This window comes from Agelaius phoeniceus, chromosome 19, assembly GCF_051311805.1.
Source record: "Agelaius phoeniceus isolate bAgePho1 chromosome 19, bAgePho1.hap1, whole genome shotgun sequence".
Lineage (NCBI taxonomy): Eukaryota > Metazoa > Chordata > Aves > Passeriformes > Icteridae > Agelaius > Agelaius phoeniceus.
Window position 1 is genome coordinate 4,540,841 of NC_135283.1, and position 21,227 is coordinate 4,562,067.

A 21,227-nucleotide genomic window follows, 5' to 3' on the forward strand; every position below is an offset into this window, starting at 1 on the left:
GGGGTTCAAGGCTGCGTGGAGCTCCCAGTCTGTCCCAGCACGTGTTCCCTGGGGGACCCACAGTGGGGGATCTGTGGGCAGCATGTTCTCCAGCAGCTCTCATCAGCTCTGCAAGAGCAAATCTGCTGACACCACCGCTCTGGCGGCTGCTAATGGGGAGGTGGCCAAGGCTGGTTTGGAGGAGAAATACAGCAAAAAGCCTCGACAGCTCTGCAATAACAAAGCTCCAGCTCCTCAAGGGGCTCAGCCACCCCCCAGGCTGGCAGAGCAGCACCCGCAGCCCGTCTGTCCGTCTGTCTGCCCGTCTGCCCTGGCAGCGCACACCCGCAGCTCCGCTCGTCTCTGATCCCCCCGGGGGCACTCGCGGTTATTACAAGGCTCCGTAGGATTCTCCTGCTCTCTGTGCTAATGGACTGTGCTGTGGGTTTAACATACCGGATTGTCAGCGAGCTGGGAATGGCATTTGGGTAAAAACCGGCCCCAAAAGCACACCCACGGAGGCGGCGGGAAGCCTGGAGTGGAGGTGTTCCCTGCCAAGGCGCTGCCAGGAGCGATGCAATCCACAATAATACCTTCATTTCACCAGTGCCTGAACTCTGGATCCCTTTCAGCTGAGTCGTGCCACGAGAAGGGAGAGCAAATTCTCAGTATGAAAAAAGTCCCCATGGGACAGACCATGATCTCTTTTGGGGGGCAGAGAGATCCCCACTCGACCCAAATCTCTTCTCAGCCCAGGAACTGGAGGTGAGGGGTCTGTCCTTCCAAACATCACCTCCTGCAAAATCAGGGAGTGCAAAGAGCAGAGCCGGGGCAGAACTCGGCGCAGCCAGCGGTTGGGCTAACTTTAACTCGGCACTCTGGATTCTGAATTTCCTCTGAGCTGTTTACAAAGGGCTGGAAAAAAAACTTCAAGCACTACCTCCCCCCCCCCCCCCCCGCCAGCCCCGTCCTGATGTTGCCCAGAACATCTCTCTCATCCCTCCCTTTCAGGGAGGAAAAAAAAAAAAGGAAAGGAGGGAGGAGTGGGAGAGAGGAGGAGAGAGGGAGAAAGTGAGCTCACGTTCACACATTGGTGAAGAGGCTGGTCTTGCAATGCCTTTGAATATTTTACTTTTAGGCAGTTCCTCATCAGTCAGCCACACACATCCGAGGCGAGCTGAAGCTAACTACAGCCATGGACAGCACTAGGAGATCTCACATCTAATCGCACGCATCATTCCTCCGGGATATTCTTTAAATTCCATACCCAAACACGCTGACAGGCAGCTGCACTCACACACACACTCACACACACACTCACACGCACACACACACATCCACACGTCGCAGAGCCGCCGAGCAAACACCTTGTCTCTCCTCTCACAGGATATACCCGCTCACACACATCTCTCTTTATCTCCTCCTGGCTTCCCGGAGGATCCTGCCGGCTGTTTTTCATGGAGAAAGTCCAGGGAGAAATGGAGATTGAGAGATGGGAAAGAAGTGAAGAAATTTCAGACGCAGAAAAAAAGGTTATTCAAGAGATATGGAGCAGAGTATATGCAAACTGCGAGGACGTTGGGGTCTCCATACTCATCAGGTATTTAAAAAACAAACCGAAAAAAAGGAAGCAGCAAATCCAACTGAATCTCTATATAGCTCAGAAAGAGGCAGTACAATATATAGAACTGAGTGGAGATGAATGACAGCGAGTGGGGAGCTGGCTGGGTGTATTTGCTGCCTGGGAGCAGGGAGGGATTCACAGCGCTCCTCGGATTCCCACACCTTTGAGCCGGGTGGCAGCGGCGGGGGCAGCGAGGGGAGCCTTGCCGGGGACTTTGGGGGGAGCTGCTCCATGCTAAGGTCACCTTAACCCGGGGCCGGGGGGCGGCGGAGGCGGGGGGAGCTCAGCCCCGGTGCGGGCGGGTCGGGGCTCCGCGGTTGTTGGCCCCCCCAGGGAGGGCGTGCGGATGGCACGGGTCCGGAGCAGGCTGGCGGGTGAAATAATGCGAGTTGGGAGCCAAGATAAAAGCCAAGCAGGTGTGTCTCCCAGGGCACCATCTGTCCCTCCGGCGGCAGCGTCGGTGGGAAGGAGAGCAGTGAAGTTGGAAGGGGCTGAGGGGGGCACGGGCGGGAGAGGGGGCAGGGGGGGACAGCAGCCCCCAAGGGGGGTGTGGAGCATCTCCCGATGGCAGTGGGGCACAGAGAGCAGCTCAAAGCTCTGCACCTGCAGCCAGAGCAGGGGAGATGCTCTGGAGGTGGGGGTTTTGTGTTGTCTGGGAGTAAAGCCATATCCAGGTACACCGGGAAAGAGCCAAGTGGGAATCCCACAGTGTCCCACTGGCACTGGGAGTTTGGGGTATCAGTGGGGTATGGCACCAACAGGCTGTTTCCCTTATTGAGGAGGGCAAGGAGAGGGGCAGGTGAGATGCCTGCAATGGCCAAGTGGCAAACAGCAAAGATCCTGTCCAGAGCCACACCGCTCATCCCTGGGGTCAGGAATGCTGGGATGTCCCTGGTCAGACCCCACCTGGACCAAAACCAGGCACCCCAGGTATGGGTTGTGTCCTTCCCATTTCCTCCTGCACCAGGGGACTGTGGGTGTGCAGGGAACCCCTTGGAAGGATGTGCTGTTCACTAATAATCATCTGAAAGTTTTCCAATTGACTGAGCTAAAGCTCTGAGCCCACAGGGACTGCAGGGAGCAGAGCCTCCCTGGACATCACAATGAGCAGAGCCAGTCCCCTCCAGGCTCATGCCAGCACTGCAATGGGATTTTCTTACCAAGACCCCTCTGCAGATTCCAAAATTACATTGGAGCCCCCCCTCCACCTCCTTCACAAACATTTCCTTCTCTCAGAGCCAGCTGATGGCTGAGCCCATTCTCCCATGGCCCCCAGTCTGTGTAGGCAGCCAGGACAGTCAGGAGGTGTGACAGCTCCATGGCTGGGACACCAAACCTACCTAGGCTGGGTCTGAAGCAGAAATGGCAGAGACCTGGGGGTTATAAGATTCCCCTCAGCCCCATTTCTCAAGGTTCAGCTCATGGCTTGGCCACCAGCCATGCATGGCCCTTGCCCAGCAGCTGGGTCATGCCATGGCCCCATCTGCCAGCCCTTCCAGGTGCCCACTGCCCACAGACACAGGGAGGGTGGCTCTGTGCCCATGGCTGGCACCGAGGGACTCGTGGCAATGCCATGGGGGATTCACCCAGGGCAGCTCATGGCTTTTGGAGTCTCCATGGTGCTTGGAGCAGGGTTGGGCATGAGGAGAATCGAGGTGTGGCTGGCTGAGCTCTGGTCCCAAGTCAAACTTTCCCAGCAGAAGTTTTTGGTGCAGTTTGGGGGTTTTTTTAATGCAGGCAGAGTTGTGCACTATGGTGAAGGTTTTCTCCTGCTGTGACAACAAGGCAGGACAGAACTGCCTGCTAGGGTGAACCCTGGCTCTTTGGGAGCCTTTACATCCTTAGTCATGGCACGTGCCCTGACACACCCCAGCTAAACCCACCACCTGCTCCCTCAGCCAGAGCTTCCCTGGGATGCTTAAAGTGAGGTCTGGCCTTGTGCATATCCCTGGGGATAGTGATTGCATTTGGGAGAGGAGCCATCCCTTCCAGCAGCGCTGGCTGGAGCAGCAGATCCGCATGGCACAGCCGGTTTGTGTCCCCACGGTCACAAACCCTGTCCCCAGAGAGCTTTTTGCACTGCTGCTCTGAGCCCGATGTGAGCTCTGAGCCGCACCTGAGCTCCCTGGGAAAGAAGCACGTGGAGGCCGAAAGCAGGGGAACCCTGGCCGGGGATGGGAGAGCAGGGCTGGGAGAGCAGGGCAGCCCTGGCCGGGGCTGGGAGAGCAGGGCTGGGAGAGCAGGGCAGCCCTGGCCGGGGTTGGGAGAGCAGGGCAGCCCTGGCCGGGGATGGGAGAGCAGGGATGGGGAAGCAGGGCAGCCCTGGCCGGGGCTGGGAGAGCAGGGCAGCCCTGGCCGGGGATGGGAAAACAGGGCAGCCCTGGCCGGGGATGGGAGAGCAGGGCAGCCCTGGCCGGGGATGGGAGAGCAGGGATGGGGAAGCAGGGCAGCCCTGGCCGGGGCCGGGAATGCAGGGCAGCCCTGGCCGGGGCCGGGAATGCAGGGCAGCCCTGGCCGGGGCCGGGAGCCCCGCGCTGCCGCTGCCCCAGCTGTGCTCGCAGCTGGCAGAGCCGCGGTGGAAGTGGGTCACGCGTGGGGGCCGCCGGGAGCCCGGGCCGTGATTCAGCAGCTCCAGAGGTCGGGGCTGGGGAGGGGGCAGCGGGCGGCCGCTGGAGGGGTCGGTGCGAGGTGACCCGCCCAGAACATTTTGGGTGGGTGCTCACACAACGCCCCGGGGGCTGGGAGCTGCCCCAGTCAGCCTCTGCTTCACCAGAACCAGCCTGGTGCTTCTGCTCACCTTGCGAGGGAAACTGAGGCAGAAGGGGTTGGCAAAGGTGTGGCCGGGGAGAAGGAAGGGCTGTGTGTGCCTGTGGACCCCCCTTTGGTGCAGCCCCCACGGGCAGAGTGGTGAGAGCAGGCAAATCTGTCAGCACTTCTGGTTGGGGTTGTGACCAGGGACTTGGCTGTGCCTGGTGGCAGAGGGTCTGGCCCTGCTTACCTGCTCCATCCCCTCTCCATCCCTTCAGAGCTGCCGAGGGCAGGGAATTGCATTTTCCCGTTGGGAAGGGCAGGGGGTTGCAGCACTTCTGAAATGAGTCTGTGCTCCAAGGCTGGAGGCAGGGGGGCAATACCCACCAAAAGGCAGTGATGGGGAGTCTGCAGTGCTGCCATCCTGCAGGAACCCAGCCCAGCTCCCTTTGTCCCTAACCAGCATCCCACCCCTCCATCCCCAGCCTTTCCATGCTTTGCTGGTGGGGAAACTGAGGCACAGAGCTGGGCATCATGTTCCCATCCCTCGTGGCTGCTGCTGGTGCTTGAACCCACAGCAAACCCCCGGGGTCCTGCCCTAGCACGATGAGTCCCTGATCTCCCAGAGCTCTGGGACCCCGGGGGACACAAACAAGAATAATGGGGACTGTGGCTGAGCAGCCACCGGATCCTGGGAATCTGTGCTCTGCGGTTCAAACGCTGTCGCTAATTGACAATTTCCTCGGTGGGGAGCCTCGCCCCGGAGGAAGCAGAGTCTCCTCGCCACGCTCATCTTCCTCCTCCCCGGGAGCTCTGGGGCCTCTGCAGGCTCCATCTCACAGCTGCCTTAACCCTTGCCGGGGCTGGAACTGGGGCTGGGGCTGGAGCTGGGGCTGGAACTGGGGCTGGGGCTGGACCTGGAGCTGCTCACCTGGGGCTGTGCCTCCTTCTGAGAGGTTCCCAAGAGGGCTGGCTGGGAGCCCTGGGCTGAAGCTCCTCCACAGCCTCCCCACAGCCCCGGGCTCGTTGCTGTGCCTCAGTTTCCCTATCTGTTATTCAGGAATCATTCCTTTTTGATCCCTCCTTCAGCACAGAGCTCCCAGGGCAGCCTTCAGAGCCTGCTGTGCAATGCAGGAGCCCTCCAGACTGTGGCTGTCCCTCCCCAGGGTCCCCCTGTTTCTCCTTCCAATAGTTTATTGCCAATACTGTGGCACAGGGCTGGGAAATGCAAACACCCAGGGGTGGCTCAGCCTTCTGCAGCACAAAGGAGCTGAGAGCACCCTGGGGTGAACATCAGAGGGGGTTTGGGACCCTCTGTCCTTGCAGACCCCAGCCAGGCCCAGCACCCCAGGGCTGAAAGCTCAGCCTGTCCCGGCTCACGCGCTCGCTCCCACACCCACACACACGTACCACAGGCACAGATGTGAGAGCACAGAACTTCATGGATTCCAGAGGGGACAAAACCCAGGGACAGTTTCTATAGACCCCAGGAGAATCTGGACCAAATGGTGATGCCATGCCAAGTGCAGGCAATGCGACCTTGCTCAGCCACCACAGGCTGTGCCACCTCCACAGGGCTTCTCCATCACTGTTCCCTCTGTCTGCACTTCAGAGCCATCAGCTCTCCAAATTTCCACCTTCTCCATCACTCCTGATGTGCTCTTTCCCCCTCAAGAGGTGTAGGAGGGGAAGCAAAAGGTTTGCCAACGCAGGATCAGGCCCCTGGATTTTGGTTGCTGCTTAGTCTGAGCAAACACACCTGGATTCAGACACTTTGCAAAGAGCTTTAAAATATGAAAGCACTCCTTGGATGCCAGACGTTATTGTGAGTTCTAGGTTAAAATAGCAAAAAATCTGACTAATGAGTCTGGCAATGCAGAAAAACCTTTTTCTTTTTTTTTTTTTTTTCCAGCTGAATCAAAAAAGTATGGGTTGAATCTACCCAAAAATGGCATTTAAAGAAGTGATTTTGCAGCTACCCCCAAAGCCAACATGTGTTTTGTGGAGGAGTCCATAGGGAAAGGCTCTGTTCCTGGCTGATGAAGGACACATTTCAGGGCAAAGTGGCTCAGAGAGATGCAATATCTCTCCTTGAAAAGGGCCCAGTGAAGACCAGCAGCAGTGTCCCTGTCCCACCCTCGTGAATGGCTGTGAGAGATGTTTTGGGAGATGTTTTTGTGGGGACAAGGAGAGCCAGAGAGGGACACAGGCATGCATAAGGGACATTTCCCAACCTAACAACCACTCCATGAGCACTGAGGGGGGAAGTGAGGGTTTAACAAGCTCAGTCTCAAAACAGCCCCTTCTCCTATGGCTGCATTGTCTCTGATCACAGCTCCTAGGACCAGCCCTGCTGGCTTCCCCATGGCCAAGGCAGCTGTGTGGGGATCCCTGTGGCACAACCTGGGGGCTGCCAGCAGCTCTTGGGATATCCAGAGCCTTCCCCATGGCCAAGGATGGTAGTAGGTGAGCTGAGAATGTTATTGAGATGAGGATTAGTGAGATTCCTAGGAGGGATGGGCTTGAAAATTGGTCAAAGAAGCTTAAGTTCATGGTCAGGTTCAGGGGGTAGTGCTTGGAGCGATGGGTGGTTTGCTAGAGGGGGGATTTATTGATACAAATGACAGAAGTTTGGGTTGGATAATTAAAGAGAAATGTGGCACAACCTGGGGGCTGCCAGCAGCTCTTGGGATATCCAGAGCTTTCCCCATGTCCCCTGTCCCCGTGCTGCCCTTGCATCACTTCCAAGCCACGTGGGGGTAAAAACCCCACTCAGCATCCCACAAGGACATCCATGACCAAGGCAAGCCAAGGCACAGAGGGTGAGCAGCGTGCCCGGGCAGTTTCCCTGGCTGTGGCTAAGGATGGGTCGGTCCCAGCCGTGCCAATTCCCCTGCAGGGCAGGCGGGGAGGGCCAAGCCCGGCGGTGCCGGCGGCCCCGCTAATGAGGCTGCGGCGGAGCGGGGCCGCGCCCGGAGCGGCTCGGAGGAGCTTTGGGGCTCATGAGGGGCAATGGAAATGCCAGGACAGCCCCGGCCAGGCTGGCAGGGCGCCTGGGGAACGCTGAGTGCCGGCTGGCTGGTGATCCTGCCCGAGCTGGGCCGGCTGGAAATCACCAGGGGGGTGTTGGAGGGGAGAGGTGGTGATGGGCGCCAGGCACACACAGGTTCACAGTGTGAGTGGAACATGGACACGTCCTTGTGGAGGGGTCTTACCCACCTCTGTACCCAGCCAGGGGTGTTGTTCCAGCTCCAAGGGAGGTAGGTCTCCAGAGACACGTGGGGAAGCCACTTTGGTGCTGTTCATTCTCTTCTCCTGTGAAAGTTGGCCTTACTCCTGCCCTAAAGGTTCATCCGTGCTTGGGCTGAATCCACATGTGTGGTAGGAAAAACAACAGCAATGAGGACTTGGAGGTGCGAGTGGTGCACACAGAAGTGAGCAGGACCTGCCCCAGGGGTTTCTAGCTCATGTCCAAATGTATTTGGTGGAATCTTTGCTGAGGAATCTACTCCCAGCCCCTTGGGGTGTCCTGGTCCCTCTGCCTTGGGCCCTGGGGCATCACAGCCTCTGAGCAAGGTTCAGTGTTGTGCTGGATTCTGCTCCCAAGGCTCTGCAGTGGGATGTGGGCTTCACCTGGAGGAAGGCCAGCTACACCTTTCTGTCAGCTGGAGAAGAAGTTGAATTTAGCATTAGTGTGTGGATGGGGGGCTTGGCCCTTTTCCTCCAGCCCTCCCATGGCAGAGCTGGAGATGTTTCCCACCACCATCTCCACCTGTCCAGGAGCTTTCAGAGAGAGGACACAGGAGCAGGCAAGCACCATCCTCTTCCTACTCACTGGATTTGCCTTTTTCTGTCTTGCTGAGCTGTAGCATCAACATGGCTGAGACCTCCCTCACCCTGGGCTGGGTAAACCCCCAGGCAGCACCCAGCAGCCTTTCCCCAGCCTGAAAGGGGGATGATGGGCTACAGGTGGCTGGGAGGAGCAGGGGGAACATGCAGGCAAAGCAGTGAGCCAGCCCTCAGCATAATAATAAATAGCAGCAGCACACAGCACCTGCCTACCCATTATCAGCTGCTTTGTAGGCACCCCAGAGAGGAGTTGGAAGGAGAGGTTTGAAAGGGACACAGAGGCTCCAGGCTGCCTTAGAGTTTCTCCCACGTAGAGGGATGAGGCGAGAGAAAACATGAAAGCATTGGTAGGTTGAGTCACCAACCCTGGAGGGATTCAAGAGATGTGTAGATGTGGCACTTGGGGATGTGTTTTATTGGTGGGCTTGGCAGTGCTGGGTTAAGAGTTGGACTTGGTGATCCTGAAGGCCTTGACCAACCTAAATGATTCTGTGGAAATCTAGGAAAAAAAGCCATCTCCAAGTGCTGGCTGGGGGTTCAGCTGAAGCCTCCCAGCAGATCTGAGGGTTTGTGAGCATTTTCACCCTACAGTTTGCAAACAGGGAAAGTAAAGCAGCAAGGATTTAGGTGCTTGGGGGAACCAGGCAGCACCCAGGTGTCCTCTTTCCAGCTGGGCTTGGAGGTTTCCTCCATGCAGGATTTGCTCTGTATGCTCTGGGGAGAGGGAGGAAGCTGGGGGAGATGGAGGAGATGCCTCTCCTAACAGAAAACAGGTTTCCAGTAACTGCAGTGGGTTTGCACCTTAATTATTTCCTTTGGCTCTGCTACTGGGAATGGTTGTGTCCTTAAAGTTGTTACAAGGGCAAAAGGGAGAGGAAAAGCAATCCTGACATCCTGTCCTCTGGGTCCAGATGTAGCTGGCAGAGTACAAATTAGCGGGTGGAGAATGGAATCGCTTAAAAAGAAATTTAATGAGATCGGTATGCAGGCATCTGGTTCCTATCAATCATCATTTTGTGTGATATGCAATGGTAAATATCATCTTTTAATGACTCTGATGGAGAAAAAAAGCCCAAACCACACACACACACATAATGATCCAAAAACCTTCCAGAGCCCAAGAGGTTTGAACTCTCCAAATTTTCTGTAGATGGAAAAACCCCAACAGACACCTCTTCTAACTCACTATTGTTGGATTATTTTATTTCTTTTTTTTTTCTCCTTTCCTCTGGTTATATTTAACCTTTGTGTTAAATTAATCTTCTCTGTTTATTAACAACTACCACTGAGTGAGCCTCCTTCCCTCTTCTTTGTGCTTGGACAGCTCAAATATTTGCTCCAGGCTGAAGTTCTTGCTGCAGGCGCCTGCTGCTCTCCAAGGAGAGGTGGCTGCAGGTCTCTGGCCATCCATAGGTTTGCTCCTGAAGATGTTTTGGGCTCCTCTGTTTCAGTTCTCCACCAAAGAAATCCAGCAGACACAGGATTGAACACATGAGCTGAGGGTTTGCTGGTCTTGCGTCCCCTGGGAAAGCTGCTGGGCTCAGCTCCCGTAGGGGCATCAGCCTGAGGGTCTGCAAAGCAGGGAAAGGTTGAAAACCAAGTATTGGATCCTTCATTGGTCTGGTCTCATGCAGGTTGGGGTATTTGGAGGGTTTAACCAGGCTTTGCTCCTGGCATATCTGGCCAAAGTGGGGAGAGGTGGAGGTGATGGTCCCAGGGTCTCTTTTTGGCCCTTCTCTTGTTGGGGACACACTGTGAATCCTCAGGATGCAGAGGTCAGTCCCCCCTTGCTATTCCCTTCGTGGTTCAAACCAGGAATTTTTCTCAACTCGTTTCCCATGCCTTGAGAACATGCTGCCCTTCAGCTGAGACCAAATACAGCTTTTCAGGGAGCTTCCCATGGTTTGGGGCTCAGAGGCTGAGGCATGAGGGAGCAGCTGGCAGCCTCCATTCCCTGGCTGGGGCAGCAGGTCCCATTTCCAGGGCCATCCCTGGCTCCCAGTGCCTGGGGGGAGCCTGTTAAAGGGAAAGATCCACTGTGGGATGGTCAAACCCACAGCTCTGACCCCAGCAGGATGATCCCTGCTGGAGCTGGAGGCCTTTGCTGGGTGACTGGAGCTGCAACAGCTTGAATAGAGGTGGGGAGGGATGGGATGGGGGCTGAGGGATGCTGAGTCCAGCTGGAAAAAATGGTTCCATTAAACCAGAGTGGAACACTTGCCCTTCTGTGGGGAAATGCCCAGGGCAGAAGTCTGAGATGCTGGGAATGATGTTCCCTGTGAAGCCCTGGCCAGCTCCATCCCCCAGCACCTCTCTGACAGCTCTGGGCTGAAGGACTGAGCATCTCTGTGGCAGCAGGAGCTGGAGACAGCCAGGCCTGGGAGTGATTTCTCCCGACAGGGACCAGATGTGTCAGGAGGAGCTGTGCTGGGGGGAGGAGGCTGCACAACAACAAGAGGACTTTTGTCATGGGTCCCCTCTGGGTTTCAAAAGCAACACCTCAGCTCCCCCTTCCACCTTCCTTCCTCCCCCACCCTTTCTGCCACACATTCTTCACACCTCCAAAACCTATTTTGGGCCATCTGATGAATCCCAGCTGCCTGGGGAAGCAGCAGGAGCCGTGGTGCACTCCAGGCACAGCTTCCTTGGCAATGCCCCCAAGCTTTCACAAGCCAAGGGAGCGGGGGAAGGAAGGGAGGGAGGGGGAAAAGGAGGATAACAAACTGGTAAAGGAGCCTGGTACTCAATATTGTGATTATTCACTGAGTGGTGAGTGGGGAAGAGGATCCCACCTGGTTCTGGAGAGAAGGAGTGATGGTTGGAGAGAGAGGTGGGATGGGTTCAGGCTCCTGTGGTTTGGGATGGTGCTTGGGAAGGGGGTTAGGGAGGGGAGCAGGGAGTCTGCCTGGAGCCAGGAGTGATGGGGGACAGCCTGGGAGGACTCTGCTGCCTCCTGAGCATCCTTCAGCAGCCCATGAGGCAGGGAGAGCCCCGTAGGAGGGAGGGAGCTGGGTGGCAGCGGGGAACCAGCACTGGTGTGGTTCTCCCTGCAGAAATTCGGTGGAAGGGGGTGGTTAATGTGACTCAGGTGTCAGCCCCAGCTGCAATCCTGGCATGGGTGGTGTTGACATTGGTGGCTCCAGCCCTGGTCCCTGTTACCTTGAGCCCTTCAATTCCCTGTCCTCTCCAGCCCTCCACCTCCCCGGGGAGCTCAGCATATCAGCTGTGACCCCAACTTCATTTCTTTCAGCTGCATTTCATTGGGGTTGATTTAATCCTGCAGAAAAGAGAGTACCCAGGCCTCCCTACAGAGGGGCTAGTGAGTTTTTGGAGAATTTTTGTGCTGGGAAAAATGTCCCAAATGAGCAGTGACATCAGCTCAGGCCTTAGGTCCTGCTGGAGACTCTGGTGGGGCTGATCCATGAAAGGTGGGGCAGCTTGGACAAGTTCTGGGTGGCAATGCAGAAATGAAGCCCATGGGAGCAAAGAAGAGGGGCAAGGAGAGGCTGGATGGGATAAAGAGAGGTTTTCCTGCTCATCTCCAGCTCTCTGAGGCAGGATGTGATGTTTTGATATATGTGGGCACATATCCAGCATCTGGCACGCCTGGGTGGCAGCTCTGGGCATCAAGAACTCAGTCTTGCTTCTGCTTTGAGAATGAATATCCAGCTGTGATGACCTTGTAGCAGATGGGGTTTGGGAAAAAGGCATCCACCTGCTGGTTTTCAGACAGCTGAATGCTGCAGCTCCTGGGGAATTTGATAGGAAAATCAGCCCTGGCTGTGTGAGACACAGGGGATGGATTCCACCATCTCCATCCCCTGTACTTTGCTTTAACCCCTCAGCCTCCTCTCCCCCTGCTGATGGCACTTCATGTCTGCTCTTTCTGGAAGGTTTTTTGTGAACTTCCCCTCGGCCAAGCAGTATTTCAGCCAGTTCAAGCACATGGAGGACCCTCTGGAGATGGAGAGGAGCCTGCAGCTGCGCAAGCACGCCCGGAGGGTCATGGGGGCCATCAACACCGTGGTGGAGAACCTCAACGACTCTGAAAAGGTCTCCTCTGTCCTGGCCCTGGTGGGCAAGGCCCATGCCCTCAAGCACAAAGTGGAGCCCATCTACTTTAAGGTAAAGAATAGGTGTGACCGTGTTCACACAGGTCTCAGGCTGAGGATGACTCCATGTTTCAGAAGGCTGATTTATTATTTTATGATATATATTATATTAAAACTATACTAAAAGAATAGAAGAAAGGATTTCATCAGAAGGCTGGCTAAGAATAGAAAAAGAAAGAATGATAACAAAGGCTTGTGGCTTGGACTCTGAGCCAGCTGACTGTGATTGGGCATTAATTAGAAACAACCACATCAGCCCAATCCCAGATGCACCTGTTGCATTCCACAGCAGCAGATAACCATTGTTTCCATTTTTTTCCTGAGGCCTCTCAGCTTTTCAGGAGAAAAAATCCTAAGGAAAGGATTTTTCAGAAAAGATGTCTGTGACAGATAGGAGCAAAATAACCTTGGGGCTGCTGCAGGAGCAGGGCAGGGGAGCAGGAGCTGTGGTGAGCAGGAGCTGTGTGAGCTGGTGCTGCCTGGCCTTGGCTGGGTGTGGGGGCTGCTCCCCACACAGCTGCAGTGTCCCACTGTGGCACTGTCCCACCCTGCCCACACACAGCCACTGCCAGAGCACCCAGTGCCTCCCCCTGCCCAGGGAAGCCCACATGGCTGTGCCCATGTTTGTGGCTGTGTCCCTCTTCTTCTGGAAATTAAGCATGACAGCAGGGACTCAATTAGTTGGCTAATTAGCCCCCCTCCAGCTCTGCTTGGTTTCTTTCTGACGGGAACAATAACCCCAAGATCACAGGTTTGATCCCCACGTGGCCATTCACTCAAGAGTTGGATTTGATGATGCTCGTGGGTCCCTTCCAACTTGGAATATTCTGTGATTCTGGAAATAATTTGGAGTGCCCAGACTGGGGAGATGCCTCAGCCTGCCAGCACCTCCCTCCTCTGCTGCCTGTCCTGTCTGCTCCCAGGGGTGTCAACAGACCTCCAGGGCATCTGTGTCCTACAGACAGCAGCAGGATTCAAGTGGTTTTGTAGGGAAAAGCTAAATTTGCTGTGAGCAGCTGTCTGGAGAGTTATTAACCCCTTCCTTGCTGTCTGCCTCCCTCAGAAACTCACTGGTGTGATGCTGGAGGTGATTGCTGAGGAATACCCCAACGACTTCACCCCGGAGGCACACGGAGCCTGGACCAAGATGAAGACCCTCATCTACACCCATGTGACAGCAGCCTACAAGGAGGTGGGCTGGGCTCAGTACCCCACTGCCACCCTGTGAGCGCCCAGGGGGCCACCAGAGGGGCAGGGAGGGCTTTGCTCACCCCAGGACTTCGCTCTGGTCTCTTCTCAAGATCTTTGCTCGGTTTGGGGAGCCCGGTAGGGCCAGTTCTGTCAGCTGCCAAGTCACAATTTGATCTCCATGGGGTTTAAAAACAAACTAAATAAGCCAAAAAAACCACAGAACCATGAAGGGCGTGGGTGGGTCGGGGTGAAGCAGTTGCAGGGGACGCTGGAAGGGGATGCAGAGGGTGAGGGGAGAGCTTTGGTTGTTGGCTCCATCTTCCTGTCCTGGCCTGTCCATCACCACCTCCCAAATCCTGCACCTCACTTGCACCATCTCAAAGTCCCTTGCACAAGTGCTGCTGCCCCGTTCACTGATGAACAACACAACCCTCATTTTCCATGTGAGGCCCCTGGCTAAACCTGGCTGTGGGGGCACACCTGGAACCCCTGACTGCACCGAGAACTTTGCTTTGCTTTGCACTTTGTGTGTCACCTGGCAGGGCTGACAGGCAGAGCCTCCCTGGGTGCCCATCACCCTGTGCTCCAGGTGGGCAGCAGAGCTCACCTGCCCTGTCACCCACGGTCCCTGTCCTTGGCTGGCTGCTGCAGCCCCTCCTGGGGTGGGAGAGAAGCTCCCCCACAGCACCAGAGAGGGGAAGGAGGGGGATGCCCCTGGGGGGATCCCTCATGGCTCAGAGCATGGTGTGTGGGTGGGATCCCTGTGCCATAGGTGGGGAGCTGGTGAGTCCACCCACTGCCCTGCAGCTCCCTGAGGAGGGGCTTGGATGGAGCACAGTGTGCCCTGGGAGCTGCTGTGTGCAGGTCTGTCTGTCCTCTCGGTGACAGGGGGGGTCAGGCTGTGACTAGGAGGAGGAAAGATGGCACAGACATATCAGGAGGGATTTCTGGTTATGAGGAAAGGTCCCTTTTCTGTTAACATTAATAAATACCTTGTACAGAGCATATTCCTGCCCTCATGGTGAGACTGGGCTCCTCCAAATCAAGTGCCTGGTAGAAATCAGCCCATGCAGGAGCTGTGTCCCTCCTGGGGACAGCAGTGCTCCTGCCTGTGCCTGACAAAGGCTTCTCCCACACCCCCAAACGTGGCTGCGGGGCTTGGAGCACTCATCCCTCCTCCAACACCAACTCCTCCTGAACCTCTGGGTCAGTCTGCCTGGTTTGTGCCTCAGTTTCCCCTGCAGATATGAAAAAGGGAGGAGGAGGAGGAGCAGCCTCGTTGCCTCCTGCCCACATGTGGTTGGATTCATAACATTTCTGGGAACTGAATGGCAAAGGATTGAGGATGAAATGTCAGATGTGCTGGGAAGCTTTGGAATCCTTGGCACCCAATATTTCCCTGAAGGCCTCTGCTATTTTTAGAGCTCAGGCATTAAGGGCAATGTTATCTGTGGAAGTGGGAGGAGGGTTCCCCTCTGAGATTTCCTCTGGCCTCGCTCCACCGCTGTCCTGGAGAGCTGGCAGCTTCCTGAGAGAGACCAGCTCCTCTCCTGGGTGCCAGCTGGACAGGCAGCAAGCCCAGAGCTCCAACTGGGATCCCCACAGCCACCCTGGGACATCCCTCCACTGTGGGGGCCGTGGTGACTCCCCCAGGCTGCCCTCCCTCCTCCAGAGCAGACAGACAGACAGAAACTCCTGCTTTGCTCACCTGTGCTTTCCACCATCCCCGGGAACAGAACAGGTTTATTATGTCTCATAACAGCCCCAGGACACCAATAATGTCACTGTAGCCTCTCTGGCCTTGCAGTCCTTTCCTTCCTGCATCCCACAGTTCCACTGATGGACAGGAGCAATGGGGCCTGGGGCAATGGCACCTCCTGGGCACCCACGGAGAGCTGGGTGGCAACAACAGCTGGGCACAGCTGTCCTGGGCATGGCAGCCTGCAGGTCCAGGGGGCTGTAAAAGGAAGGGACAGGCACAGGGTGACAAGTGATGCTGCTTTGCTCATGGGGGGGCTGTCAGCCAGAGTCAGCATCCCCAAAATCCAGCCCAGCAGCCTGCACTGGTGAAGGTGCCAATGGCTGCAGCCCCAGCTCACACTGGGGTGTCACAGAGGCTGCTCATCCCTCAAACAGCTGCTGCTGCCTGGGTGGGGGTGAATGGGAAAAGCCTGTTCAGCCATTGACTTCCCTCCAGTGCAGGGCTGGGAGGGATCCCTTGGATCAAGACTGTTAGGTGATGTCTGTGTGTGTGCACACCACGGGACTCACGAGCTTTGCTGACTCCTGCCAAGGCCTTGGGGCCAGCAGCACACATTTCTGAGCAGTTCATGCACTCCCTGTGCTCTGCACATGCTGGGCCAGGGGTGTTTCTGTACAGGGATGTTTCATCTTTAGACAAAATTTGCACATTGACCTCTGAGGTTAATAATCTCCAGGTGGGAATTTTATTTTTGCAGCTCAAACCCTTCCCCTCCCTTCCCACAACCAAAACTGGGCTCCCAGTCTGCAGAGAAGCCACTTTGGAATGTCTGGAAATTCTCCATGTTCCTACCCAACCTACCCTTGTGCCTTGGCTTTTGGGGGGCAGCAGCAGGGAGGTCCCTCCACCTCCCCATTAAACAGTGCTTTGGTTTCTCCTTTCTTTTTTTACATCCCCAGAAAAGCTGACCCACAGCCTCCTGCACCACGTGTGTGTGTGCTGGGCTTGGGGTTTTTTCCAGGCACTTTTTCCTAAAGCAGATCCAGATGTGTGCAGCTGCTGTCCCTCGAGGAGCGCTCCCCCATCAGCCAAATCGCAGCCCACTCCGATAGATGCAAACAAAACCACGTTTATTTTTATTTTTATCAGCTTGCTAGGAAGTGACACGAAGCAGGAGGGCGGCGGGGCAGGGCCCGGGAGGGGAGGAGATGGAGATGAAACGAACGCCCCCTCTCTGCACTGCTGAAACCCAGCACCGTCCTCATCTGGGGAGAGATGAAGATCAACAGAGCGAGGGAAAAGCACCATTCCAGAGTGACAGGGCTGATGAATGCCGTGCGGGAGAGCAGAAAGGGGGGCATGTCCTGGCTCTGTGCGTGGCTCTCTGGCACACACACCCCCCCATGCACAGCCATTCCCTGTCACTGCCGGCCCACTGCTCCCCCCAGTCCCACCACAGCTGACTGGGGGCCCCTTTATCCCCATTTTGTTCAGGTCTGGCTCTCTGGGGCTTGGCCTTTCACTTCCTGGCACATTTAGGCTGAGCTAAGGGCACACTTAGGCTGAGCTTTGCTCTCCTTGGGGGTGGCAGCTGGGGACCAGCTCTCAGAGTCCTTTCCCCAGGGCTCACAGGTGAGGGCTGAGGCTCAGGGCATCACTGCCAGCACATGCTGGGCCCAGCTGGTCTCTCCCCTGCCCGTGGAGGACCCTGTGCCCCCCACACCCAGCCAGCCCCTGGCTCTGCCAGCACCTTGGCATTATCATCAGTGATCCAGGTGGGAAGGCCTTTGTGCCCCCTGGCAGAGGTGGGGAAATGCTGAGTGAGGGGGGATTTGGTGTCCCCCTTGAGCCCCTCGTCCTGGCTCTCTTTGGCAGCACCTGCTCACATCAGCCAGCTCTTGTTCCCCCCTGCAGCTCAGTGTTTGGTCAGAGCCCTGGGGCAATGGGGGCACTGGGCTGGGATGGGGCACAGATCCCACCCACCGTGTCTCCCCCTCCATGGCCAACATTCCTGGCAGGTTTAGCTCTGGACACCCAGAGACACCCCCCAACACCACCAGAACCCTTATGGGCCTTGTGCCACCAACCTCATCTTCTCTTGGGGGGTGACAAATCCACAGGGCAGCCGATTCTCACATCTCTGCCCCTTTGTCCCAGGAGAGAGGTCACAGTGTCCCCCCAGTGCCTGAGGGGATGCTCAGAGACTTCAGGGGGGACCAGATTTCACCTGGCTGGACTCTGGTGCCAGCACTCAGCCTTCCCTGCCCCTGGCCATAGGGAAGCTGCCCTGCTGTGGGGATGTGGGGGCCAGCACCACCAATGCCAGGCAGAGGGATCAAAGGGAAACCCACACTGACCTTGGACCAGCTGAGGGAAAGGAAGGGCCAAAACCACCCGCCTGGTCTGACCTCTGTGCCAGGCTGCCAGTTATTTTCCATAGCTGAAGTTGTCTCTAAGTGTTGGTGTGTCTGACCCAGCCCCAGCGTGCCCCACAGCCATGAGTGTGGTCTGATGTAACCCTGTGTCTCTCCTGTTCCTGCTGCAGATCCTGTTCATGTTCGTGTTCCTCGGCGCTTCCGTGCTGGTTTTATACCTGCCTTCCGTGTTTATGGGTGTAACTTGGTTTTTTTCTTTTTGTAGGTTTTTAGTATGTTTGTAACCGGACAAAATGGTGTTATTAAACTGAAACTTGTATCTTCAGTGGATAAATCAATCAAACCCCTCTCCAGCTCTGCTTGGTTTCTTTCTGATGGGAAGGTGAGGGGTGTTGGGGGCTGTCCCATGGCTGTGTGGGTCTGAGGGTTCCTGCTCGCTCTGAGGGAGTTTTTTGGCAGGAAAAAAGCAGCAAAGGGAGTGGATGTGCCCAGCAAGGGTGGTAGAAGTGGCTGAGGCATCTCAGCTGTGCACTCCTGTGGGGAGGTGTAGGAGCATCAGGGGTAGCACGGTCGGGACGGACGGAGACGAGAGATCTCTGCAGCCAGGACTGAAACTCAGGGTTTATTGCAAAGGGCCTGGGTGCAGGGCCCTGCTGGGAGCTGCCAGCCACAGCTCAGAGCAGGCCTGAGAGGAGAGAGGGGGAGAAAGGATGAGAGGGTGAGAGAGTAAAAGAGTAAGAGAGTAAAAGGGGTAAGAGAATAAATGGGGTAATAGAGCAAAGTTCCTGTTACAATACCATAAATCTTCTTCTGTGCTGAATATTCTGATTCTCACTAACCAATCTAGTACAAGATACAAATCCTACAGCATTTACATACAGCCTATAAGAATCATTACATTACCATACTGTGTTACATTTTAAACCCTAAAAACTCCTCTTTGGGCCCCTTCTGCCAAGCTGGCAGGGTCTGCTCTGACCCTTGGGCCTGCCTGCAAGCAGAGGGTGTTGTTCCATCAAAAGGGGATCACCTTCAGCTGGCCACACCATTGTTTTCTACTTGTTCAGTAACTGAGGGATCTCAAAGCTTGCTTTCATTTCAATCTCACTCATCGTTTCTATATTCTCAAAATCTTTTGCCAGGCAATCATATTTATGAGGCTTTCCTGTTTCATCTTCCCCAGCAGGCAGGGAAGGGTTTGCCCCCCTCCAGGCTCTTCACTGGGTTTCCAGGTACAAACCAGCAGGGTCACCCCTGGATCAGGAGCTGTTCCTGTGCCTTTGGCAGCCCAGCCAGTCCAAAGTTCTCACTGATGGCCACAACGTGCAGCAGCCACGACCACCGAGGGCTGTGAGCCGGTTCCCAGCCTGTAAAAATAACAAACAGCTCCCTGAGCAGCAGCAGCAGCCCAGTTTTCCACGTCTCAGTCCCTGGTGGCTCCCCCTGCCCCTCTCTGAGGCTGGATCACGTTCAGGGGATGGGTCCCAGAGGGGCTGGGTCACTTTGTGGTTTGCCCCTGTGGGTCTCTCCAGATCCCTCGTTCACAAAACAGCCCCTCTCAAGTTCAGCTGACACTGGCCAGCCTTTCCAAAGTTGTTGGCAGAGGATAGACAGACAGACAGACAGACAGACAGACAGACTCGTGCTGTGGTCCCATAAGCTCCGTTGCCGTGGGATCCAAGGCTTGGAAAACAAATTCCAGCAATCCTGTTTATTGTGCTCCTCTTTACCCCGAATCCAAAACCATCTTCCAGGGGTGGGAAAACTCATCCCCCCAGGGTGGTAGAGAATAGCAGCACCTTACCACAAACAATTTCAAGGGGAGCAATCCCAGTTTTGGACTGAGGCTGGGGGGACACTGTTCTGAGAGGGAGGAGAGCAGAGATTGGTGCCTTGGAGGCTGCTCAGAGTCTTGGGGAGCCTGGTGCCAACTTCTCCTGCTGGGCTGAGGGCAGCAGTGCTGTTCTCCAGCCCCACATGTTGGAAAAAACAGCACTTGAGTGGTGTAGTTTTGCGTGGGCAGGCACTTGAGCTACTCTGGAGTCCCCAGGCCACAATTAGAAGTGTGGCTTTGCAAGAGGAACCTTTTTCTTTCCCCACAGCTTCACAAAACTGAGCCCAGCCATGGCCACAGAGAAGGGATCCAGAGGCCTACTCATGTGGGGGGAATAAGTGCCTGGTTCAGTCTGTCTTCTCCTGCTGTGTCTTTTCTTGTGGGGCAAAAACCACTTGGTGCTGTTAATGTGATTAATAAGCCATCCTCAGAGTCTCTGCCACATCCTGTACATGCTTCCAGGCAGAAGTGAGCAGTCAGCAAAGCCTGCACACTGCTCTGCTCCAGATGGGAACCATCAGCTGGGAAAGCATGAGCAAAAGGACTCAGCTCTGCAGTGGGGAGGCTGCAGTGGGCACCCAGAGCTCCCAGACCTCTGCACACTGAGCTGAGAGTAGCCAGGACCAGCAGTGGCCAGAGGGTGCCACAATGGGGCTGTTTTTTCAAACAGTTTGTTGAAAAGGAGCAGGGAATTTCAGCATTACCTTGCAGGGAGAAAATATGTACACAGCCCTTCACTTCATACTAATATTTACCCCCAGATCCTGTCACGTCAGGGTGCCTGTGACGATCACACCCTGACCCAGAGCCTGTGGCCTCACCAGAGCTCTGCAAGTGCTGCTGGAAAAGGAGGCTGAGGCTCACACCACACCAGAAAACTGGCCCAGGGGCTGGGACAATGGGCTCACACCCTCACTGCCCTGTGCTCATGGAGTGCCAAACCCACCTGGTTCCCAAGTGTCCCAGCCTGGGGATGCTGCTCTCCAGGAGCTGCCCTTCACCCAAGGGAGCTGGTGGAGATCCAGCTCTGAGAAAGCACCTTGGTGGCCCCAGTGATGTTCTGTGGGCTGGGAGATGGAGGGAAGGAGGAATTTGATAGCTAAGGCATGGCCCAGTGTGTGCTCCTGATCCATGTGCCCTGCTCCAGCTCCAGGGAAGCCTCTCCATCCACACCAGTGGCCACAGGGCCCAGTGCTCCTGCCCAAGGCCTGTCACAAGCTGGGAATGGTGGCTCCACCATGCTGGTGCTGGCTGGGATCAGAGGTGACACATCTGCACCTTGTCTGTATCCTGCTGGCACCTGGGGACAGCTGAAGGGAGGGCTGGGAGGTCACTGTGAGGGACAGGCAGGAATGCAGCTGCAGGGGGGAGATTGGGAAAGAGAACCTGCAATAACTGCACTGCAGTTTTTACATGTTAAAATTGAAATTCCTAGGAAACCCCATCCCATGGAAGCTGGCAGCAAGGAGAAGTGGGTGTGGGGGTGGCACAGGGTGAGAAGCCTTGGGAGACAGAGCTTGCAGATTCCCACCAGCTTGAAGGACATGTCCCTTCTTCCTCAGTGTTATCTGCACCAGGATAAGAGCCAGGAGCTCCAGGTTTCCCTGTATGAACCCCACCACGGCCACCCTCACGTTTTGGTGGCTCCCTGCTCTGAGCAAAGCCCTCGGGGAGAAGAAAAAAGGCAGGAAAACACCCTGGCAGGCCAGAGGGGCTGACACTGAGCAGGAGCCAGCCCTTCCTTCCGCGGCCGGCTCCTCTTCAGCTGCGCCGGCTGATATGGTTTATCTGAGCGGCGCTGGATGTAAACGCT

At 56.0% G+C, this 21,227-nt stretch overlaps 1 protein-coding gene across 1 annotated transcript; it reads left to right on the forward strand.

Moving 5' to 3' along the window:
* The first annotated feature begins 1,026 nt into the window (after window positions 1–1,026).
* Window positions 1,027–16,966, forward strand: CYGB (cytoglobin). Its single transcript, XM_054645327.2, has 3 exons — window positions 1,027–1,579; window positions 12,094–12,325; window positions 13,376–16,966. Exons 1-3 carry the CDS (start codon window positions 1,437–1,439, stop codon window positions 13,538–13,540), a joined length of 540 nt encoding a protein of 179 aa, XP_054501302.1. The 5' UTR covers window positions 1,027–1,436; the 3' UTR covers window positions 13,541–16,966.
* The last annotated feature ends 4,261 nt before the right edge of the window (window positions 16,967–21,227 follow it).